At 35.4% G+C, this 26,841-nt stretch overlaps 1 protein-coding gene and 1 pseudogene across 1 annotated transcript in view; one reads left to right on the top strand and one right to left on the bottom strand.

The window, feature by feature from the left end:
* Positions 1-4,064, bottom strand: part of LOC149776067 (small ribosomal subunit protein eS27-like pseudogene) — a 67,347-nt pseudogene extending 63,283 nt beyond the window's left edge.
* Positions 1-25,881, top strand: part of LOC149776066 (galactose-3-O-sulfotransferase 2-like) — a 92,073-nt gene extending 66,192 nt beyond the window's left edge. The window contains exons 2-3 of the mRNA XM_089942322.1: positions 21,532-21,607; positions 23,186-25,881. Coding sequence (XP_089798448.1) covers positions 21,591-21,607; positions 23,186-24,395 — 1,227 coding nt within the window. The 5' untranslated portion in view covers positions 21,532-21,590 and the 3' untranslated portion in view covers positions 24,396-25,881. The remainder of the gene's footprint in view (positions 1-21,531; positions 21,608-23,185) is intronic.
* Positions 25,882-26,841: the final 960 nt, after the last annotated feature.

The raw sequence follows: 26,841 nt of genomic DNA, 5'->3' as shown, positions 1-26,841 counted from the left end.
AATGCCCTGCACGCTACCGAGTCAGGCATTCCTACTTCCCTGGCGCCACAGCAAGGACAAGGTAGAAAAAGACGACGAAGAAAACACCTTTTCACCAGACTTCACACGTCTAAAGCTAGAAAGACAAAGAAAAGAAAAACCGTTCAAGACTTAGACGTTTTCCCTTATTGAGAAAGAGAAAAAAAAAAGATGCACCGAGAGTCTTGCGCTTGTTCCAAGTCGGAACTGGATCTGTTTGCCATGCCACCCACATGATGACCATGCAAGACTCCCGATGGGTGGAATTTCATCCCGTCTCCTCTTTGACGGATTCAGCTCCCATCGAGCTTGAAATCAAAGGAGAACCCGAAGATTACATCGATCTGAATAGCAGTTACTTGTACCTAAAAGTCAGAGTTGTAGATAAGAGTGGAGGTGATATAGACACTGAAGCAGTAGCTCCCGTCAACAATTTCATGCATTCCTTGTTTAGTGGAGTTGACTTGTACTTGAATAACAAACTAGACAGTAGTAGCATGTATACTTACCCTTATCGCGCCTACTGTAAAATCTCTTGACGTACGGAATAGACGCCAAGAACACTCATCTCAATGCCTGTGTGGTATGGGAAGCTGACGATGCAGGCCAGTTTGACACAACCGAAATTGATACAAGCAAAGCACACAATGAGGGATTTGTAGAACGAAGAGACAAAATCAATAATTGAGTTTAGAACTGATGGATCGCTTGCATTTGGACATATGGTTACAAGAGAAGTATTTGCTAAACGGGATGAATCTCCGCTAGAGACTGAATCGTAGCAATGCCGCTTTCCATTTAGTGGCTGATAGTGACAATTACAAAACCAGCATCCAAGAAGCCAGACTACGTACGACGTGTGGAAGTGCTACCTAAAGTGGGAAACGACCTTAGTCACACGTTGAGCAGAACGACCGCTAAGTATCCAGTACGACGCGTGGAAGTGGAAACCTTCACCATTCCTGCTGGACAGCGATCCATGATCGAATATCATCTGTTCCAAGTGCAGTTACCCAAACGTTTAATCCTAAAGCCTTGGTATGGTCGAGAATACAGCCTTCAACGGAGATGTCAATCAAAATCCTTTTGAGTTTAAACATTACAAAGATTGAAGTCAGTTACGATGGCAAGACCTTGTGTACCCGACCTTTCGAACCTGACTTTGCCAAGAAGAATTACTTGAGGTCGTACTTTTCCCTGTATGAAGCCACGGGACAGTTAGGAACTAACACCAGTCACGGCATTACGTACGAGGATTATGCAGGAGGCTACGCTTTGTGGGCTTTTGATTTCACTCCAGACCAAGGCAGCGACAAGAGACATTTCCACCCTATAAAATCAGGCCAGAGTCGAGTGGAACTTCAGTTTGCAGGTTCTCTAACAGAGACGGTGAAAGTCATCCTGTATGTAGAATTTGACAATACTATAGAAATCAACAGTTTGAGAGAAGTCAATCTAGATTATTAGAAACCATGGACGACTGTTATCCCTCTTTACCTAGTAGAGAAACTTTGGACATGGAATGTGAGGAGACTGTGGAAGAAGAACCCCAAGACAAAGAAAAAGAAGTCATCATAATGAAGTCCAGATGGCCAGAACAAGCAGCGCATTTAGTCTCTTGTTTTGCTACAGTCCTGGGAGATAAAATGAAGGAATTGATCAAGAAAGATTGCTATGGATGTCAAAACGATCCTCCCAGTCAAATTCAACACGATAAATGTCTGATGCTGAGTCAAAAAGAAAAATTGGACGAGTATCTGGACGAAGCCTGGGGTCTCATCTCGAAAGAAGTCGTGTTGCATCAGTGGTATAAAATGCTTGCGTGAACATTCTTGTCCTCCATTAATGCCTCTGGAGATCGGTCGCATCGAAACTCTCGTGGATCATGGTCCGAAATCGGAGCTAAACGCCTTTTACTTGTCAGACATTTTCCAAGAGAAAGCCAGGATCGAATTGATCACCTATCATTTCCTGTGAAGAAAAAAGCACACAAAACATGGATACCTGGGAACTTTTTTTATCTTTTGAACCACAGTTCGTACACTGCTTCTTGGAATCCTGTCGTATGTCCTAAAGATGAACTCCCTCATCGCAAACTTCAAGACCATCAAGCTTATGTGATCAACACGGACGACAGTCATCTCCTAGGAAACCACTGGGTAGCTGTCTACTTTCCTCAAGAAGGATGTGTGGAATATTTTGATTCGTATGGATTGCCTCCTCTGGAAGACGATATCATTGACTTTATGAGAAGAAATGCTCAGACCACACGATTCAATAATGTGAAATTGCTAGGCACAGATTCCTTGGTGTGTGGACAATATTGTGTGTATTTTCTGCATCATCGCAGCCTGGGCTATTCTTTGGAACATTTTGTCACTCGTTGTTATCCTCGTTCTTCTTCTAGAAACGATGTGAATGTAGATCGATGGTTTTGTGACCATTATACTTATATTTTGTCTCAAGCTAGGAAACATAGTGTCCGTCAATGGCCTAATGACTTCCAACAGTGGAAATCACAATTTCATTCACAACGTTGTCAACCCTGTCCAAAATAGAGTGTTATTAGAGAAAAAATGTTTGTTATTTGAAAAAAATGTTTAATGTTATATTGTTAGGTTAATGTTAGTGTTAAGTGATTTTGAATAAAAAATTTTGTGTTTTGAAGAAAAAAATGTTTTTGTGGTTTGTTTGGCTATAGGAATCATGATTCATGCTCTTTGACTTCTTACTATCCCTCCCATGACACTCATTGAACGTTCCGACTCGAAAACCGTGTAGGGATGTTTTCGTTCACGTCCGCGCTTTGACCATAAACCCGGGGAAGTCTCCAGTCTGACCATCCATTGTCGACTCATCCTCCTACAAAGATGTGCTCCAGACTATCTAAGCTAAACGAAGCCTACGTGAATTTGCATAGCGTCAGACACAGTCTGATACCGAAGCCTGAAGAGATAGAGAATGTGAGAATGTTAAAAGTCACTGAAGACCTGATAGAAGAGCTCTTCGGAGCAGAAACTAACACGGAGAAAGAAGAATGGACAGAGAAGTATAGACTTCAGAAACAGCAGAGAGAGCAACAACAGCAACAACAACAGCAGCAGCAACCTGAACCCGACAGAGGCTTTGTCGACTGACGTATCTATACCAAAGAGTTCTTCTTCTCTTTCCGAAGACGCAGACCTTATCCTGCGGGAAAGCTTGTCGTCAGAGGAGGTCGCAATCTTAGAACCGAAAAGATTGCCATAGCTTCAAGTTCACACACACACAACAGCCCTTCTCAGCGCTACCCCATACTCTAGAAAAGAAATAACAATCGATTGCCATAAATAAGTTCAAAAAATAAAAGTGCTTGTATAAGCACATGAATTATTTATCTTGCTTGGAAAGTGAGTGTGTGTGTGAGTGTGTGTGTGTATAAGTATTTTATTTAAGTGGCTTCTCAAAATTTTTTAGAATAGTGATGGGTAGTATAAAAAGGTGATTGAGTGTTTCTTTTTGGTCGGCGATTTTTTGGTGATGATCTAGATAATATAAGTTTTGGGTCTTAGGGGGATGTTTTCCTTCACCTCCGCGCGTTTTGGGTGATGATCCAGGTAATATAAGTTTTGAGTCTTAGGGGGATGTTTTCCTTCACGTCCGCGCTTTTCGTATAAATTGAAAACCGCTCGGCAGTCTGATTACCTTTGTTGATTGATCAACACTAGAAAATGAGTAGAATGTGCAGCAGACTGACTAAATTCATGGAACTTCAGATGCATCTGGAGTATGCCAGGCGCCTCGTGGACGAGCTGGCCTCGGAGGTTCTTGTGGAAGAAGCCAGGATAGAACAGGAGGAGGAAGAGAGAAAAATGAAAGAAGAGGAGGAAAAAAAAGAGAGGGATAGTGTCTCACCTGTTCATGAGACCGAGTTGTGAGGTGAAGCCATTGGTGATGGAACCTCCAAAGGCAATGGCTGCACCACAGTCAGTAGCTGCACCACAGCCAAACGTGAACAACAAGAACCAGTACAGGACCCACAGGAGGCAAAGAGGCCAGTTGTTCATCCTGGAGTGTGGAATAAAAGACAAAGAAGACAGATGGAACAAGAAGTGTTCATTATTTCGCAAACGGTGGAATGGGATAGTGAAGTCACTCAACCCAAGACTGCTCTTCCAACCACTCAATGAATTTAACCAATGATTGGAGTAGACGTTGTGTCTGTGGTGCCAAACCCGGAAGGCGCCGCCATTAACCAGGTGCCTCTGGAGTTAAAAACCCCCCGCCCTTTTCAGGGCTACCCCAACCTCTAGAAAGTAAATAGTAATGAATTTGCCAATGTGTGAATGTAGAGTAGTGTGAAAATAAGCACTCACTCCTTTCCTGGTGTGATTGTATGTGTTTATGTTGATTGTGTGTGTTTATGTGTGTGATTGTAAACGCTAAAGTAAGTATGTGGGGATAGTAAATTATGGCTATGTTTTTTTTGCTGCTTGTCGTGTGTAGACAGTATATTTTGGGTTTGATTTTGCTGCTTGTCGTGTGTGGATAGTATATTTTGGGTTTGATTTTGCTGCTTGGCGTGTGTGGATAGTATATTATGGTTACGTTATTTGTCTAGTCATTAGTGTGTGGATAGTAGATAATATGAGATGAGAAAAGTAGGGGATGTTTTCCTTCACGTCCGTGCTTTTCATATAAAGCTCATAACGTTGGTCGTTCGCTCCATTCTACGGAATAAGCCAGGAAGAAGATGACAGTAGCAACAGCCTTGTTTAATCGGTTGAAGGACATTTGGTATTGGATCATCGATGGAGCCTTTGTAGTGGAAAGGATTGAACGTGAATGGATGCATGAAGTTACCCTGGATTTTGTCAGAAGACAAGTGACAAACCTACAATTAGCTATGCATCTGGTGAAAGACATGATAGAGGAAGAAGTAAAAAGGCTAAGAGGCTTTATCGATCCCGAGTATGTGAAGATTGGTCACTTGAAGGAAGCCATCGATAATGTCATAGAAGTAAGGTGCTTTTTGGAAGACGTAATGGAATGGACAGAGTGGTCCGTTTTCAAAAGAGGTCTGGACCAGCTGAAGAAAGCGGAAGAACTTATGAATAAAGTAATGAAGGAAGAAGTCAAGAAGATCAAAGACAAGTGGAATAAAGAACGAAAGGATAAGGAAAACTTAAAGAAAAAAGAGGCCTTTGAAAAACTCAACAACAGTTGGATCATGATACAGGGGAAATTCAGGGCGATAGGTCATCCAGACTGGATGCCAGAGAAGAAGAAGAAGAAGAAGAAGAAGAAGAAGAAGAAGAAGAAGAAGAAGAAGAAGAAAGGAATGATGGACAAAGTGAGAACTTGGTGGAAGAAGTGGAGGAAATAAAAGAAGAAGAAGATGATATGAAACCAAAGGCCCTTTTCAGGGCTACTTCCATGCCTCGAAAAGATATTCATTTTCAAACCTACCTTTTTAAACAAAAATGTATTGTCTATTTTGTGCGTGTGTGTGTGTGTGTGTGTGTGTGTCTTTGTGTGTGTGTGTGTGTTCTATCCCTCTCCCCTATTCAATTTCCCTTGTCGCTAAACAGGCCTACGATTTTTTCCCATGTTCAATTTCTCTTGTCGCTAAACAGGCCCACGATTTATTCCCATGTTCAATTTCCCTTGTCGCTAAACAGGCCCAGGTGTTTTCGTAATGTTAAATTTCCCATTGTCACTAAACAGGCCCAGGGTGGTTTTTAATGCTAATTCCCATTGTCGCTGAATCGCCCCACTTCACTACTAATATGTCTTCAATATGTATTTAAAACATTACATTTCGGACCAACCAACCCCCCAGACACTTGATATCATCTGGTCCTGATATAATCTTACTGGAATTAACAGTCGATTCTCAGACGAAAATGGTTTCTGCAAATAAATTAAAACGATAACCCGCGGCGCCAGCAAACATTTAATGAAACTAAAAGTCAATGGCAACGACATTCCATCAAATCTAATCATTATATATATAATTAAGCCTGTACGTAGCTACAGGCAACTGAATAAATCTAGCACAATTAAATCTCGTCCTAGTCGGGGACTGATCTGACCTTTCCAATCTCGTCAAATCTCTTCTTGGTCGATGTTAGCAATGACCTTTCCCATCCCGTTTTAGATATTTGAAATTTATATCGGCGTGTAACGTCAGAAAGTTTTCGCTATCGAATACATTGAATTCGCAGAAACCAAACGGTAGTCTTATGTTGGTGTCGCTTTAAGCTGGGTCCTGCAACACTGAGTGACATTGTAGCGAAATATATCAGCTAAGTTCGATAAATATATAATACTCAACTTCTCATTCATCGCAGTCAAAACCTATTTTGCATCTTTAATAAGCCGATGCAAGAAGCAAATTTATAATGTTTGCATACTGAACGCTATACCTAATTATTTGGTACATTGCTGCATCATCACGAGACCCAAATATGGTATTCTACATCTTTCTTGACATCAGAGATTCAAGGATCATGTGATACAGAAAACATATTTTGTTTCAAGGACTCACTGGACTTATTCAGTTACTATTGTAAAACATATGCAAACACCATGATATTAAAATTCAATAACTTTAAATTTATGAATGATCATGATCAAACCAATATTTACCAATATAGATGAAATCTGGATGTCAGCTTATATATAGAGGACAGGACTGAGCCGTGCTATTTTCTGGACCTACTTGTGTTTGAAACACGTGCTTTCAATTCTGCACCAAATAATAATAAAAATAATGAGGACTTTTTATAACGACTAATCTTTAGAAGCTCTAAGCGCTTTACCAAATTTCACAATGCCTATAAGATAAAAAACATATAATAATATATTACAAAAACAAATACCATGAAAATAGAAAAACATTAAAAAATTAAAAACATGCTGAGAATATTTTAGGCAGAAAACATTATTAGGTCTTTAAGTTTGTACTTGCAGTCGAAATAAGTGAGTTTCGAGAGCCCTATTGAATGTGATCACTGTGTCTTTGTGTCTAAGTTCACTGGGCAATTGATTCCACGTTGCTGGGCCCTGGTATGCAAAAGAACGCTGTCCATATGACTTTGTTTTCATAGTGAGAATAATGAGTATACGATTGTCAGAAGTGGAGCGTAAGTTTCTTGCTGGTGTGTACACATGGATGAGGTCGGATAGGTATGTTGGACTAGAGTCCGACAGTGAAACGTAGCACAGAGAACAAATTTTGTGTTTGATTCTGGATCAAATGGATAGCCAGTGTAGGGTACATAGCAGTGGGGAGGTGTGCTCTGATCGTGGTACTCTAAGTATGATCCAAGCAGCTGTGTTTTGAACTTTTTGAAGTTTCTGGCGCAGATATTGAGGTGAACCAGACAGAATTGAGTTACAATAGTCCAGTCTTGAAAGTACCAATGAACACACAAGTGTTTTAGTGGCATCAACTGAAAGATATTTGCGAATTAAGCGGATGCGTCTAAGCTTAAGATATACAGCCTTGCATATGGTTTAGTGTTGTTTTCTTCAGCAGAGGCTTTACAATGGCAGTTTTCAAAAATGATGGGAATTCCCCTGATGAGAGAGAGGTATTAGTAACATCAGATAGTGAAGGCAATACTGGATCTAAGCACTCAAGCAGCAATGATGTTGGAATTGGATCAAGTTCACATGACTTTGGTGCACTCTTCAACAGGATTGTACGTACGAAATCCATAGAGACAGGTTCAAATGCTGCTAACGGTTGCCGCTCAAATTATGTATCCAAACTGTATGGTGACGACGAGTCAATTGAAATTGTGGTGTCAAGCTTATCTCTAATGTTTTGTACTTTGTCACGGAAGAAATTTGCAAACATGTCCGGAAGGTCGACTGGAGAGATGGTATTTGGAAGTGGTGTTGATTTGTTCCTTGACATTAGCTTGTTAGCAATCTCGAAGAGCTCTTTGCAGCTGGAACTTTCCATGATCTTAGTAGTGTAGTGGGCTGATTTTGCTGCATGGACTATATTTGTGACATTCTTCTTAGCGACTTCATAGATTTACTTTTAAATAGTGACTCTGGTGGAAGGCCAGAGCCTCTCAGCTTTACTGTGGTCTCTTTTAGCAGTGCGAAACTGGTCACTAACACTGCTATACCATGGAGAACACTTTTCAGGTGCTAATTTCAGGAGGGGCATTCCAAACTCAAGACAGTTAAAGGACTGAAATTCCATCAATAGAACAATATCTTTTTCAGTTAAAAATAGGATAAGCTCTCAAAAGATTCTTTTAAAGCAAATAACTTATATTATTAACCGACCCTCGTCAACCAAAACCATATATAGTCTATTTTATTTTCACCCATTTCCAGACTGGTTCCAGTGTTTCCATAAATTTAGTAGTAATTGTCCTAAAGGCGTATTGCGATCGGATACTACTGTACCGAAGCAATGCAATATGGAAATGTCGACAGTTCGCAAATATTGGATAGTTGGTTCATTTGTTGGGTTATTGAATTTACAAATTGTATTGATTGCTATGTTTGAGACGATAAATAATGTTTTTATCAATATGTTAAGTGGTTGTCGATACAGATTATAACATAGATGGATTATGAACAGTGTTGCCACGAGTTACATGAATCACAAACATGTGTATGCTAGTTTGTAGTTACTCCTCTTGAACACTCCACATAATGAGCATTACCCATGGATGCGTTGATATCTGCATTTAATTCGCGGGGGGGGGAGGCAAAACCGAAATTGCCATGCAATATGATCACAGTGTCAGCCATCATGGAAATATTGTTATTGGTATTTCTCCAAATCGGGAAATATTGTTGGTCCTAAATGATGTCTTATTGGTTTTAACAAAAAATGGTGCCAATATTACAGCCACATCAACTACTTTGAACATCTTGTTATCAAAGATGATTTCACCATTCAGCAGTTAAAGAAAGAAAGGGTCTTATCTGGAAATCCATGCGGCAAGTACAACGCCAGTCCCTTCGATGAACTTTTGTTTGCTAAATAATGGTGTTGAGGTTTAAATTAACGAACACAGTACTTTTCCCTTATCTGGCAAATCAGTGTAGACCGTTGCATTAGTTAAATTGGTTAAATCACCTTAACCGACATAATAGCAAATAAATTTATTATTATGGATTTACTACACCGGAACTCACTTTTTTCAATACAGACATTTTATCATCCTGTAAGAAAACAACTCTAAAGTTTGACAGTGAAGTTTCCACAAAACGATACATGTCATAGCATGACATGAAATGTTGAATGGGTCAACGAAACTGTTAATGTGCATGGCAACATATGGTTGCGGTATTTCATGCTAGCACTTTATAGGGAAAGTAAACACGAATTAGCAAATTCATTTGCTTAAATTTCACTTTATTTACGTATGCGAAAACCGCTGCCTAAATGTTAAATACTTTGGTTTCATGATGATGCGATCATATCGAATAACAACAGAACAATTTTTCAAATAATTATTTTTGATCTGCAATAATCTCAAACTTTCAGCACTTAATGGTTGGAGATATATTACGGGCAAATGCAAGTTATTTACCGATAATGGACCAGAAGAGCATAAAAACGGCACCCAGCGTATGTAGGATCCCACATCCTTTGTTGTGTTAACAAGTTACAAACGTATATATTAACATGGGTAAGATACTCTAGAGAATTTGAGAAAATTACCAGATGATGGAAGGAATTATGTGGTACACATAGAAGAGTCAAGATGTTAGACTTTTCTGTCTGCAAGATAATAATGTCCTGAGGCGTGAGGGAACATATATATTGAATCATGTGTAATTTGCATCGCTGGCTAACGTATGAATCCATTGAGACGGTACTAGACAGTATTAAAACGTTATGTAGCTACTCATTCTAGAACAGTAAATGTCACGACATGGGTGAAAACACCTTTGCTGAAGTCCAACAATTCCTAACAGATTCGATAGTGAATTTGGACTGTGTTGTTGAAGATGAATATATATTTTTTATACATTTTGACATAGTTATGAAAATGGGTAGTATAGCTGAAGACAGCATCAATTTGCACAATACCAGTGACTCGATTTAGACTGGAATTAAGCCTACCATGACTACAATGGAGATAACCAGTATAGGTATTCCCAGAATTGATAAACATAAAATAACCAGTAGAGGTATTTTTGAATTGATAAATAACAATTAACAAGTAGAGCTATTCCCAGAATTGATAAACAACAAAAAACCAGTAGAAGTATTCTCAGAATTAATAAACAACAAATAACAATAAGAGGTATTCCCATAATTGATAGCAACAAAAAACCAGTAGAGGTAAACCCAGAATTGATAAACAACAAATAAATCGTATAGGTATTCCCAGAATTGATAAACAACAAATAACCAGTCGAGGTATTCCTACAATTGATGAACAACAAATAACCAGTCGAGGCATTCCCAGAGCTGATACACATCAAATAACCAGTAGAGGTATTTGTTATTTCATAAACAACACAATAACCAGAAGAGGTATTCCCAGAATTGATAAACAACATACAACCAGCAGAGGTATTCTCAGAATTGATAAACAACAAATAACCAGCAGAGGTATTCCCAGAATTTATAAGCAACACATAAACAGTAGAAGTATTCCCAGAATTGATAAACAACAATCAAACAGTAGAGGTATTTTTGGAATGATTAACAACACATAACCATAGAGGTATTCCCTGAATTGATGAAAAAACAAGCAACCTAAAGACGTATTTCCATAATGGATAAACAACAAATAACCAGAATAGGTATTTCCAGAATCAATAAGCAGTAAATAACCAGTAGAGATATTCCAGAATTGATAAACCACCAATAAACCGTAGAGGTAATCCCAGAATTGATAAACAACAAATAACCAGTAGAGGTATTCCCAAAATTAATAAGCAACAAGTAACCAAATGAGATACTTTCTGAGAATACTTCTGCTGTTTATTTGTTGTTTATCAATTATAGGAATAACTGTAATGGTTATTTGCTGTTTATCAATTCTGACAATACCTCTGCTGATTATATTTGTTTATCAATTATGGTAATGCATCTACTGGTTATTTGCTGTTTATCCATTCTGGATTACCTCTGCTGGTTATTTGTTGTTTATCAATTCATCAATTCCTCCACTCTTTATTTTTTGCTTATCAATTCTGGGAAATACATCTACTGGTTATTTTGTATTTATCAATCCTGGGATAATATTTACTGGTTATCTGATGTATACACAGAATTAATAAACCACAAATAAACCGTGGAGGTATTCCCAGAATTGATAAACAATAAATACCCAGTAGAGGTATTTCCAAAGTTGATCAGCAACACATAATCAGTAGACGTATTTTGGATTTGATAAACAACAAATAACCAGCAGAAGTATTCTCAGAATTGATAAGCAACAAACAACCATCAGAGATATTTTTGAATTGATAAACAGCAAATAACCAGTAGAGGTATTCCCAGAATGGATAAACAACAAATAAACAGTAGAAGTATTTTCAGAATTCAGAAACCACAAATGAAACGTAAATGTATTTTTGAATTGATAAACAACAAATAAACCGTAGATGTATTACCATAATTGATAAAAAACAAATAACCAGTCGAGGTATTCCCAGAACTGATAAACAACAAATAATCAATAGTGGTATTCCCAGAATTGATAAACAACAAATAACCAGTATAAATATTCCCAGAATTGACAAGCAACAAATAACCAGTAGAGGTATTTCTAGAATTGATAAGCAACAAATAAGTAGTACAGGTATTTCCCATAATTGATAAACCACAAATAAACAGCAGAGGTATTTTTTCATTGATAAACAACAAATAACCAGTATATGTATTACCAGAATTGATAACCAACAAATAAGCAGCAAAGATATCTCCAGAATTGATAAACATCAAATAACCAGTAGAGGTATTCATATATTTGATAAACAACAAATAACCAGCAGATGTATTTCCACAATTGATAAACAACAGATATCCAATAGAGGTATTTCCAGAATTGATAAACAATAAATATCCAGTAGAGGTATTCCCAGTGTTGATAAACAACAAATAACCTGTAAAGGTATTTTTGATTTTATAAACAACAAATAACCAGGATAGGTATTTCCAGAATTGATAAGTAACACACATCCAGTAGAGGTGTTCCGATAATTGATAAAACAGAAATAAACCGTAGAAGTATTCCCAGAATTGATAAACAACAAATAACCATTCGAGGTTTTCCCATAAATGGTGAGCAACAACTAACCAGTAGAGGTATTCCCTGATTTGATATGCCACAAATAACCCTTAGAAGTATTCTAAGAATTGATAAGCAACACATAAGCAGTAGAGATGTCCCCTGAATTGATAAAACAAATAAACAGTAGAGGTATTTGTGAATTGATAAACAACAACTAACGAGTAGATATATTTCCAGAATTGATGAAAAATATATAACCAATACAGGTATTCTCAGAATTGATAAACCGCAAATAAACCGTAGAGGTATTCCCATAATTGATAAACAACAAAAAACCAGTAGAGGTATTCCCAGGAATGATAAGCAGAAAATAACAAGTAAAGTTATTCCATAACTGATAAACCACAAATAAACCGTATAGGTATTCCCAGAATTGATAAACAACAAAAAACCAGTAGAGGTATTCCTAGAATTGATAAACAACAAAAAACCAGTAGAGGTATTCCCATGAATGATAAGCAGAAAATAACAAGTAAAGTTATTACATAATTTATAAACCACAAATAAACCGTATAGGTATTCCCAGAATTGATAAACAGCAAATAACCAGTAGAAGTACTCCCAGAATTCATAAGCAAAATGTAACCAAGTGAGGCATTTTTGAATTTATAAACAACAAATAACCAGTATAGGTATCCCCATAATTGATAAACAACAAAAAACCAGTGTAGGTATTCCTAGAATTGAAAAACAATAAATTAACCAGTAGAGGTATTCCAGATTTGATAAACCACAAATAAATCGTAAGTATTCCCGGAATTGATAAACAACAAATAACCAGTAGAGGTATTCCCAGAATGGATAAACACCAAATAAACAGTAGAAGTATTTTCAGAATTCAGAAACCACAAATGAAACGTAAATGTATTTTTGAACTGATAAACAACAAAAAAAACGTAGATGTATTACCATAATTGATAAAAAAAACAAATAACCAGTCGAAGTATTCCCAGAACTGATAAACAACAAATAATCAATAGTGGTATTCCCAGAATTGATAAACAACAAATAACCAGTATAAATATTCCCAGAATTGACAAGCAACAAATAACCAGTAGAGGCATTTCTAGAATTGATAAGCAACAAATAACCAGTAGAGGTATTTTTAGAATTGATAAGCAACAAATAAGCAGTAGAGGTATTTCCCATAATTGATAAACCACAAATAAACAGCAGAGGTATTTTTTCATTGATAAACAACAAATAACCAGTATATGTATTCCAAGAATTGATAAACAACAAATAAGCAGCATAGATATCCCCAGAATTGACAAACATCAAATAACCAGTAGAGGTATTCATATATTTGATAAACAACAAATAACCAGCAGATGCATTTCCACAATTGATAAACAACAGATAACCAATAGAGGTATTTCCAGAATTGATAAAAAATAAATATCCAGTAGAGGTATTCCCAGTGTTGATAAACAACAAATAACCTGTAAAGGTATTTTTGATTTTATAAACAACAAATAATCAGGATAGATATTCCCAGAATTGATAAGCAACACATATCCAGTAGAGGTGTTCCAATAATTGATAAAACAGAAATAAACCGTAGAAGTATTCCCAGAATTGATAAACAACAAATAACCAGTAGAGGTATTCGCAGAATTGATGAACAACATACAAGCATTAGAGGTGGTCCCAGAATTGATAAGCAACACATAAGCAGTAGAGATGTCCCCTGAATTGATAAAACACAAATAAACCGTAGAGGTATTTGTGAATTGATAAACAACAACTAACGAGTAGAGATATTTCCAGAATTGATGTAAAATATATAACCAATACAGGTATTCTCAGAATTGATAAACCGCAAATAAACCGTAGAGGTATTCCTAGAATTGATAAACAACAAAAAACCAGTAGAGGTATTCCCAGGAATGATAAGCAGAAAATAACAAGTAAAGTTATTCCATAACTGATAAACCACAAATAAACCGTATAGGTATTCCCAGAATTGATAAACAACAAAAAACCAGTAGAGGTATTCATAGAATTGATAAACAACAAAAAACCAGTAGAGGTATTCCCAGGAATGACAAGCAGAAAATAACAAGTAAAGTTATTCCATAATTTATAAACCACAAATAAACCGTATAGGTATTCCCAGAATTGATAAACAGCAAATAACCAGTAGAAGTACTCCCAGAATTCATAAGCAAAATGTAACCAAGTGAGGCATTTTTGAATTTATAAACAACAAATAACCAGTATAGGTATCCCCATAATTGATAAACAACAAAAAACCAGTGTAGGTATTCCCAGAATTGAAAAACAATAAATTAACCAGTAGAGGTATTCCAGATTTGATAAACCACAAATAAATCGTAGGTATTCCCGGAATTGATAAACAACAAATAACCAGTAGTGGTATTCCCAGAATTCATAAGCAACAAGTAACCAAGCGAAGTATTTTTGATAAACAATAAATAAACAGTAGTGGTATTTTTGAATTGTCAAACAGCAAATAACCAGTAGAGGTATTTCTAGAATTGATAAACAACAAATAACCAGTACAGGTATTCCTAGAATTGATGAACAATAAGAAAAAGCTGTAAGTGATACATAGGAAGGCAAAATGGGTAACACATATATGAAGCTAGGGCTATGTACACTATATTGTGCATAGGATATGTGCTAATTCCTTGAGATTATATGACGTTCAAAGACACGTGACACTTTTAGTTCTTCAACTAAAGAAATGACAATTAAGATAATGTGTTCTGAAAAGAACAACACAATTATCCCAGCACATTTGCATAGCCAGCTTATCAGATTCAAACTAATTGCAGGTACTGTATTATTACAGATTGTCGTAGAGGGTCAATTGTCCTTGCTTCGGCTGTTGCCCCTATCTCTGAATTTAAAGACCCAACGAACAATTAGCCACATATGATGATGACCATATGGATACCGTCCATTTTCTTACTGTATTTGGTTCCTAGAGATTAACAAAGCTACTTGTATTCGCTAAAACAGCGTCAATATTATAATATGATAATACAATATTAGCTTCAACTCGTGCTTGTTTCATTCAAACGATTTTAAAAGAATTACGAAGTATTTTATATTGATAATGTATCCGATAGCTTTAATTTCCACTCACTGCCTTTAATCGATATGTGAGAGTGGAACATAGATAAGCTAGAAATGCATACTGTATTTAACTACTAGTGATATTGAAAATGAAAGAATGATAAAATATATTAATATATGGAATGTAATTATTGGAATACATATTCAATTCGATCCTTCATTCAAGTGTAACTGTGGTTGACACATTTAAATCCTGCTCAAAGCACATTACATTTTATCCATGCATTCTTAATCTTTAATTACAAGAAGCCTGTACAATACCAGAGGTACTGCTGGAAGCACTATTATTAAACGCTGTGTATATATACTAATTACGACATAGTAGTAAAGCTCACACCTGATATTTGGACAAAGCCACATTATGAACATCGTGTAACTGTAAATCAAGTCTCCTGGTACAAGCAAATGCTTGCCAGATAAATAATCTCCAAATTACAGGGAAAAAAAAACAAGTCCACTGTTCTGAAAACCATTTATAATTAATTCAGATATTTCATTCATTGTCGCGTCACCTGCAATTATCCATTTAGTTTGAACTGAATGTATTGGTCCGCTATTACGGTTTACTGATTGTCACATGTAACAAATTCATTTTTCATGATAACCTCCATGCTGTGTTTAGAATATTAGTAGTTGACGTATGATTGTAATTCTTCTTTGTACACTTTATTCCTTGTTTCCTTCATGGTTGCAGTTGGCCTGTAAATGAGGCAAACAAAGAAGGGATTCCAATGTCTTTCTATTTAGTTAGTATATTCTCAGACGAAAACCTTTTGTTGTCATAATTTATACTGTTAAATTATATGCAAGATCGATTATGCCGATTGGTAATTTGGACATTTTATAAAATGAACTTTAAGATGACGACATAACATCCAGTGCAATTTGGTATTTGAGAGGGTGTTTCTTATTCAAGAAAGATTTTATGCCTTGCATGCTAGTTTTATAGCGTTTAAGTGTGCATATTTCAACATGAAAACAGACGACAAACGAACTACTTTGAAAACATCGAATGCCTTGTTAAATGTATTCTGATTCCTTCATCAAGTTTCGTTGCAAGTGTTGCCATTGCAAGGGTAGCTGCTCCTTTCACTGAAATTGTTTAAGGACATAATATTATTCTCTGTTCTATCATAATCAGAAAAAAACAAACAGGGCATGTGGGATAGTGTAATCGACATAAGGATCATATTCACTTGCGCGTCAGGTTTTGTGACGTCAAGCCATCCTTTTAAAAGTCAGTTAATGGAATCCCTAGTAATGGTGTCTCTTTTCAGATTTCTTCTGCTAGTCATGCAAAATATGTCGACGTTTTTCCCATCATATTATCCATTAATTGTTGTAAAATGTTCCATGTCTTCATATCTTCAAGCACTCCTTTTGGGTGCTTTGTTTTCTCTATCCCAGTTTTTCTTCTACTCATGTTCCTGCAGTAATGATCACGTTTATTATATACACATTTTCGTCTCCTTTAGATTGTCAGCATCATGCAGTATTTTACGATATTGAACACCTTTATATTCCTCGCGCGTGCATGACACGTGTGCCCAATAGTAGTATATTGTATTAGGAACTGCTTTGTAAACACATACTGTACACTCATGTAGTGAGCGCTTTACGGTTTGGTTGAATATATTTTTTACTGAATGAAATGCCATCTACCAGCTGCTTTGCAATATTCAGCGTAAACATTTTTGATATAATATTTCGGATTTAGGCAAGCAATAGGCACCATATAGGTTATAACTTTGCTGGAGTCCTTACAACGACCATGCGATTGACAAGCCATAAACGTGTCTTCTTTAGCTGGTAATAAGAATGGGAAAATATAATTACAGTTTTACATCCTGAATTTCCTCATAATGTACTTTCTTGGTTCTGAAAATCCGAAATACATGAGCCACGTCATAGGTTCTAAGCTTGATTACACATTTAGAAATTGTACTGTAATTTCGAATACATTCCTTGGGCAATAATATCCTTCTTACTAGACTCAAAATGAAATGCACATTACATGTCATAGCGTCATTTTCATAATCACAAGTGAAAGAGTTCATATTTCTCCCATCGTATGATTCCTTACACTCAACGACAGAACCGAAACACACGTGCAGATGAGTCAAAATGCCTCCCTCGCTGCTCAAATCAGATGTACTTAATGTAGAATTGACACACACAAATCTAGTCCATAATCACAAACTTTAGTAGAATCGAGACCAAAATAACGAATCTATTCATTCAAGACCAAATTGAAAAATTGTTGTAAGCAAAGCACATTCATTCACAATATGACTCTAAATTTGAATTCAAAGTAGACAAAAACGAATTTTTTCTACTATTTAGCTGGGTAGAGTTATGTGCGCATTACTATTATTATTAGTAGTAGTAGTAGTATTGTGATGAATCTGTGCTTGTATATTTAGTTTGGAATGCAGCAAAAATTCAATTATTTTGTTTCTTGTAGTATATTTTTATTTATGTAATTTAGCCTTAGGTAGAATAAGAAAATTAGTATATAATAAAATGTTTACTGCATTTGTATGGGAAAATGCGAAATCGTTTTGTCGGATGGCTGTACTGCACTCCCAAGGTCGTGCAGTATCCATCCAAAAAAAAAATCTTTCATATTTTCCAATAAATATGCAGTAATCTATAATTATTAAACTCATTTATTTCAATTTCTTATCCGCACATGCTGTATGCCTTGAGGTCCATCTCTCTATTTACCCAAGTAAATTTCAATATATGGCTCTTCTTTTAGGTATACTATCGAAATACTTACATTCATCTCTCGTCTACGTTGTAGTGTAATAAAACAAAATGTCATTTGGAATAGAACGAAACATTTTTCAGAAGAAATAATAATTTCATGTTTGCATATTTCTGAATCATTTAAAAAAATAACTGTAAACGACAAATAAATAATTAGCGGAAGAAATTTTACTCTTAACAAAAATGAATTAAAAATATTAAAATAGAACAAAAATACTTATGGAAAACGCGAAGCATGGTCAAGACAATCCAGATGGCAGGTAATTAATCACACCTGGAGGTAATCCATAACTTTAACAAAGAAATACACGTAACATACAAACTTAATTGCTTTAAAATTGAAAGCTATGAACATCATTATTATAGCAAGTCAATTTTTGAAAACAACTAATTTCATTGATGAGGATGCATGTACTATTGTAAATAAGAAGTTGAAAGTTGATAGTCCAGTTATTGAAGATTTTTGGAAATCCTTTACTGCATGAATTGAGAATTAAAAACCAAGTATTTTGATTGAGGTAAGAGAATTTTTCTTTATAAATGACATGTTTGGTGATCTATTCTTTATAAATTTGATTACAAAATATCTAAACTATAAATAGGCAATTTGGAAACGTTTATATCGATTTAGATAATACTTACCTGGATTTTTAACGTAACGTTTATATCGATTTAGATAATACTAACCTGAATTTTTAACATAACGTTTATATCGATTTAGATAATACTTACCTGGATTTTTAACGTAACGTTTATATCGATTTATATAATACTAACCTGAATTTTTAACATAACGTTTATATCGATTTAGATAATACTTACCTGGATTTTTAACGTAACGTTTATATCGATTTATATAATACTAACCTGAATTTTTAACAACGTTTATATCGATTTAGATAATACTAACCTGAATTTTTAACGTAACGTTTATATCGATTTAGATAATACTTACCTGGATTTTTAACGTAACGTTTATATCGATTTATATAATACTAACCTGAATTTTTAACATAACGTTTATATCGATTTAGATAATACTTACCTGGATTTTTAACGTAACGTTTATATCGATTTATATAATACTAACCTGAATTTTTAACATAACGTTTATATCGATTTAGATAATACTAACCTGAATTTTTAACGTAACGTTTATATTGATTTAGATTATATCGATTTAGATTATATCGATTTAGATAATACTAATCTGAACGTTTAAAAGGAATAATATTTTGAAATAGTACCTAATATCACGCAAGAACAAAATGGAATGAGCTCAAGCTATTCAGTCTATTATTTGGTACTTGTCTGGGTATTTTTATGTGGACTCTTATTCACTTAGACAGTCTGTTAAATTGCTTCTTCACCAAGTCTGCAATACATTGTGGTAAAAGTCGTTGAAAGGCAAAATCAACAATCAACCAAAATAGGAATGCAAATTCCACCCATTACGGATCATTTAGTTCAATATCAAGTCAAAACGTCTATAAAATATATTCTCCAGCTGTCCTTCTTTAACGCTAGATAAATAACATATGAATCGGAACTAAAATATCGGTAAATCTATTTAACACTTAAAACTGCTCTCTTAGTTTCATGCAGTATGCTTTTATGGATGTTTTTTAAATCATCACTTTGTACATCATCAGTAGCGGATATTACAGAAATTTCAACGCTAATTACGTCCTCTATCGGCAATCATTTTAAAATGGATTGCCTGATAACACATAGACCTATATAGACCTATACTTGACAACATTGCTAGCACAGTACAATCGAGCTTAAAGTCAAATAGTCTTTGATAATATACTTAGTTTTGCGCTCCGTCGCTGCTCTGTAACCAGTCTATTCCAAAAGTGACAACGCCAGTTGGCTAACTCTTTTCCTACCTAAATAACAATATGTATAGTAAAAGAAACAACGTAATCACTACAGTTTTCCACGCGATATTAAGTCGTTTTACTATCGCATACAGAATGATTTTGATAAATGAACTGCACTTTTTAAATTGGTCCGCGAATAACAATGGATTGGATAGAAGTTTTCAAATTTATCATCACAGTTTCTTTGCCTAATTCATAATACACTACCTGGTAGCCAATGTAATTTGACCTGACGAAATTGTAACATAGTGGTGTTTGTTGTTAAGTAAATAGCGCATGAGAGGAGTGAATCGGTCGCGTATCTTATTCATCATGTTGTGAATATAGAAAGCAAACATAAAATTTGTATTGTGAAGGCTTGCTGACCAGGTAGTACGTATGTTTATTGAGACAAGTTTGACAGATGATGAGGCGAAACGTTGACAAAAACAAAAACAGAATGGCAATGAAAAAGCTAGCAACGTCACATAGATACGGAAAAGAATTTATGAGAACAGTGACAGCTTTCGTAAATATATGACTTGTTCAAATATTCACTATAGGTATCTATTTTTTCTTGAGGTTAAAGGCAGTGTCCTGCATGTTTGCACGATTCTGATTTCTCGTTTTATTTCGTTGTCTGTCTTGTATAGAAAGTTACAGATTGTTTATCCCTCGAAATAAATGCATCAAAAGTTTTTTAATGTCAGTAATACAGTTTTATTTACTGTCACGCACGTCTTTATGAAATTTTCCCTTGTGTACGTTTCTTGAAGTCGTGTCTGATGTCACTTAGACATTGAATTAATTTGGAGGAGTGCCCACTCCTTGCAGGTGATTGCACCAGCTTGTGTTTATTTTCCTCTCTGGTATGTTCTATCGATACGAAGTGTGGATTGTGCACATTTATTTTACAGCTATCACAGTAAGTCAGTTGCATTACGCATGATTTTGCGTATCAAGTTACTATCTTCCTACATGAAGGCGATATTTCTGGTTACCGCACACAACCAGTGCTGCGTGATTCCATGTGTGGTTCTCACATATACGTGCATAGAAGGCTTCGACGAAATTAGATTTTTCTTCAAGAACAGGATATAATCAATGGATGATTTTACTGATAGATGAATACGTTTAGGGTGAAACCAGAAATAAAGGTTTAGATTTGTGGGGTATAGATAAACTGATAGATGAAGGGATATATTGACTTTCAGGAAGCACAAGTGGATCTATACATAATTTCTTTTCGGCATCACGAGGTGGCCGAAGCTATTTATTTTGGTGTAATACGCGGGTGGCACGAAAGAAAGCTCTATCCACATGATTAACCCGTACAAAAGCATTCATACCACAGTTCATCTGATTTCAAGGTTTTCACAATGCTGCTTGAATAGAGTAGAACATTGTATTCATTTTAACTACTAATATACATCCAGTGTGATCTCAACAATTTAATTGCCTTCTCTTGCACTCTGATTTGTTCTAAAAAAATTTTTCAGAGAAAAAAGACCGGGAAAGAAGGAATATAAAGATAGCTTGCAAACTATATGCTTGCAGAATGAGGTGTAAAATACGGTAAGTTTGATACGTATTTTTCATAAAATATTCAAATTTAGGTTTTCCAAGGCGTGAATCTCGAGTACCAACAAACTATGGAGGAGGTGGTTATTACTATTACTCGTTTTGTAAAACGTCTGGTACATTTACCCGAGAAACATTAATAACATGATCCTCCCAAATATGTTTATATCTAAGACTCACCATGTAGCAGATCTAAAATGAAGCTAAAGAAAAGTCCCGTTTCTTTGTTGATAACATCACACTGAAACAATGCCGGTTGGGTTGGAATTTTCAGCTTCTTTTGTGATCAAATTTCCCATTTTCGATTGGGGTCTTCAACTTTGTTTTTGTGAGTAAGTTTTCCACTTTTTATTTTCATTCCTTTGCCACGTTTGTGATCTAGTTTCTCTGGACTTCTGGTAAAAGTGAAGGGATTGAAAGAGACAACTGCACATGAAGCACTTCTTAAAGATCATATCCAGAAAATGGCGTTACTTTAAAGGATACTGTTCAGGAATGCACTTTTTTAAAATTGTATTCAAATGCCACATCTTTTCGTAGAACACATAGGCGTGGGCAATTGATAGGTCTTTCGTAAACAGGTTTAACTTTACAAGTAACCTCTTCTTCCTCGCTGGTTTAATCACTGCCCAGAATGTTCTTATATCCTTTTGCATTTCCTCCTCCAGATGCCTCTTAAAGGCTGGTGGCCTCAGTGAGGAGAATGTGTGTTTCCTTGCACTGGGTGCTAGAATAGTGTTATCTGGGATTCAAAATCAAATATCCAAGGAGAAATGTTTTAATGTTTTATGATAGCAACAATTAAATAACGGCTGATCTCAAGGTTGAAGTAACATTACAGCCTTTGTACATCAGCAAGTGACATTGCTTAAATACATTTAAACAAGCGTAAATCAAATAGCAAAAAAGCATATTTGTACTAGAAGTAGCGAATACATACATACATATATATATATATATATATATATATATATATATATATATATATATATATATATATATATATATATATTAGAAAGAAAGAATTATTAACATACTTATTTGTTATCAGCTGAATAAATGTTCCCTATCTCCTATCTTATGTTGAGTAAAACTTTAAATGATTTTTTAGCCAAGATACACTAATGTAATTACACATGGAAAACGATTAGGTTCTTTTTTCAAACCCTTTAAAGTAGTTATTCCTTGCAAGGATGAATTCGATAGTAGAGCAATATTTTGTAAAACATATTATGTTTTATTATCTGGCTACAGAGATACAGGTACGATCTATGTATCAGTACTGATAAGGGACAAGAAAGTTAACAAAATGAATGTGTTTAATATGATGATTGTGTAAATAGAGACCCAGCCATCACATAATGATTGCATACATGGGGTCTGTGCTATGTTAAATCGCTTTTCATCCCATGGCGTTTTATTTAGCTAAGAACACATTTAACACATTATATAGTATTGTCAAGACTGCTGATTTTAGTTATTGAAATTGTTTCGGCATGTAGAGCAAACATAATTAAAAGTTTTGTTTTCTAGTTCAGTAATACCTTCTATCTCATATTTTGCCTGTTTCAGATTTTTGGCATTCTCTGCTGTACTGTTAACCGTGTTCGTGTTGGCATTCCAGTGGGGGGAAGTTATATATCAGTACAAGGACGCTAATAATGTTCAAGCCAGACAATCCTTTGTCATTTGTCATCATCAAAACTTGCTGAATCAACAACCGAAGGAAAGCGATCCCTGTAAAGTTTCGCAGACAAAACTGTTTCACCGAAACGGTGGGCAAGAAGTCCACCATATTGTTTTCCTAAAAGTCCATAAAGCCGCCAGTGGTACGATGACATCAATTCTATTTCGATATGGTGTCCAACGAAATCTCACGTTTGTGTTACCAAAATTTATTAACAGTATCAGTTCCACGGAAACAATTCGTGAGAAATATATACATCCCAGACCAAAGGGCAGAAAGTTTGATATTTTGACTAGTCACGTGATTTACAATAGAAAGGCATTCCAAACATTTATGCAAAATGATACTGTGTATATAGGAATATTACGAGAGCCGTATCTCCAATTTAAATCAAGTATGAATTACATGCAACCCAAATATATCTATAATCTTTCTGAAACGAATCCTATTCAAATTTATCTGAATAACCCTGAAAAGTACGAGTTAGAGAACGTGAAAGATCCGATAAATTCATGGGTCAATAATAGACAGGCTGTTGAGTTTGGGATACCATCAAGAGTCATTTTGGAAAAGAAACCAGGAGATATCGATGCTCATGTTAAACAGCTGAATAAAGATTTTGATCTTGTGATTATTGCAGAATATTTTGACGAATCTATCGTACTAATGAGAAGGATGCTTAATTGGAAAATGCAAGATGTCCTTTACAGAAGATTACACATAAGAGGTTGGGACAGAAAGATTACACTTCCACAACCTCATGATAGACGACTCTACCGGAAATGGGCCTCGGTTGATTATGCACTGTATGATTTCTTTTTCACAAGATTATGGGACCAAGCTAAATTGTCCGGTCCTGGATTTTTCGATGAGGTTTTGAGATTCAAACAAGTTAGAGAGGAGGTTGAAGACTTTTGTAAACCCAAGCCGAATGCAACACACATCTATGAAATAGAGGCTAGTATATGGAATGAACAATTTAACGTAACAAATGAAATGTGTGATTTTATGTTCTACGAAGAAGAAGACTGGGTTAAAATCATAGCATTTCAACAATACGGAATTACGCCAAAACCGAGCAGCAAAACTCAATAATGAAATTTTAAGAATTATATACCTTCTTACCTTACAGTATATAGCAGCTGATGATTGGTTATGAAGATGAGGAAGGCATGAGCCCAGGCCATTAATCCAACTTAATACAAAACGCTGTTTGTAATATCTTCAACATTTAAAAGTTAGAGTGAAATTCGATGACATCCCCACTGGCCAACATTTACCCTTTATGCATTGATACTGTGACTATTCGATTAATGTATGCTATATACTAAGTGCTCATCATTCACTGGCTCTCTATTTGCGTTGCAAAGAGAAGGCAAGTTTGTCAGAATAATACCAGTTCATTGGACTGCCCTTGGAGAGCTTATTTTTTGAGGATTTTATGTATGTATCTCCTGCCTGAGTCCGTAGTTTGTTGTAAGGTGTTATGGCTTGATTTATCAGAGAACACGAGGACGGACTCGCAAGTGAATCTAATGCGAAAATCGTCAAGTATCATATTCGTTATGCTATCAAGTAAAAAGTTACTGCTTGGGATGTACTACTTTCCTTTTATGTAACTTGTCCATGTGGATTATGAATTCTCATCCAGATGTCAGATGCAAACTAAAAAAGCTTGATCACCATTTGGCTGTCAAAACTCTATTTTAGTTCCAGACAAATGGAAATTCCGGATCTCTTAAGAGCTTGTCTAAATCAGATCACAGTAATATCGTTGGAGCATGGATTGACATGATGAACCTTGGATTTAACACAGACTGCAAGTGCTGCTCTCTTCGCTTCACAAGGGTACAAAATGTACCCGACATGGCGATCTTCATCAGTACTACGCTGGGTAATAACTCATGAGTATGGCATTGCCAAGCACGTTTCCATTTTGAACATGACTCCATACAATTTATGTCGAAAGCGCGTTGGTAGGAATAGTGTCATCACTTTTCTTTTTCTAGGGCGGTTGCTAGTCCAAGGTAAAGGTAACCGGAACAGAAAATATTACATTTTTTTGGTAATGTTTTGTGGTTAAGCTCTCGCAAACCAGTTACAGACTATATGCCTAAACGCTCAGTCACTAATGCGATCGGCTTCTGCGGAACGTTTGCGATTTTATTCACATTGCAACTTTAAGTAATGAGATAAACGTGGCTGTCGGGACAAATTATGGTAATGTATACCCTTGCTTGATATATCAGTAAAATGTACCTTTATGTCTAGAAACAATTTAGTTCAGATGTCCGTCCACTTTGTCACAGTTTGTATGTACAATAAATTAGACCTATCAAATAAATTGGTCTTTAAAACAACGCACATCGTATATAGATAGGACAATCTCTTATATACATCCTATGGAAAGTTGTTTTGTAATTAACGGTATAATCGTATAGTATTTCCATAATGTAATACATACAGTATGCCTGTTGAAGAAAAGTGTGAACGATCAACCCTAATCGTGTAGTTGAGATACGTGTTTACATAAAATGTTACGTAATTTATGAAAATAATGTGAATAAAACTTCAAAATATTTCGATTACTCTCTTACGAAATATCCCCCCCCCCAATATTATATAATATTTTATATAAATGTTTGTCAATAAATATGATAGGTAAAAATAATATATTTTATGCAATAAGTGTTAGTCTACTTACAAGGGCGTTACCCATATTCAGTCCTGAAACATGTCCAGGTGCAAATGGAAATGGAATAGCAGAATGTTCAAACTCACAAAAAAAAGATATACGCATAAACTATCACACATGGGATGGAAGGAAAGGAGAGAAGAGACCATGAATGTTAATAATAACACGCAAGCATACTGTCATTATTCACACTGGAATATAGTGAAATGAGCCTGGTGGTACTCTTTGCTTTTGATAACGTTCCTACAACCTTGCAGATTAGCAATTATATTGTTATATAATCAAAATAACCCTTATGCTGTCCAAGTTCTGAAAATACAAGCTATATACATACCACATACTATACCACATACACTAAAAATAATGTGGCTTTTAAAGTACCGGTAAAAAGCAATTTGATATGCGCAATAATACGCGTACATAAACAAACTTGGAACTGTGTGCTGTTGGGTCTATTCCTATAGATCAATGATAAACTTCCACTCAATAATCATTAGTGAGGTATGAAATTAACTATAAAAAGTAATAATAATTCCCGTTTTCTAAATGAATTTAGCATGGTGCACAATTTAATAGCATTCCCTTCTTTTTCCGGTTTCCTCTCTCCTTTCATGCATAAGGGACACAATATGCAGAAATCTGGAGTGAGAGAGAAAAAGAAATTGGGCTGGATAAAAAAACTTGAAACTGAAATTGCATCAAGTAACTTACAATATCGTTCTTCATAACGGTATGTTTACACTTCCCTTGAGACTATTTAAAATGCTTATATAATCAATGATACAAAGTTGCTATTGCCGGGCGACACAAGATGGTAAATGTCTTGGTTACGGGGTATACATATGG

This window comes from Sinohyriopsis cumingii, chromosome 18 (genome assembly GCF_028554795.1).
Source record: "Sinohyriopsis cumingii isolate HCF-2022 chromosome 18, ASM2855479v2, whole genome shotgun sequence".
Taxonomy (NCBI): domain Eukaryota; kingdom Metazoa; phylum Mollusca; class Bivalvia; order Unionida; family Unionidae; genus Sinohyriopsis; species Sinohyriopsis cumingii.
This window is presented reverse-complemented; position numbering and strand designations above follow the sequence as displayed.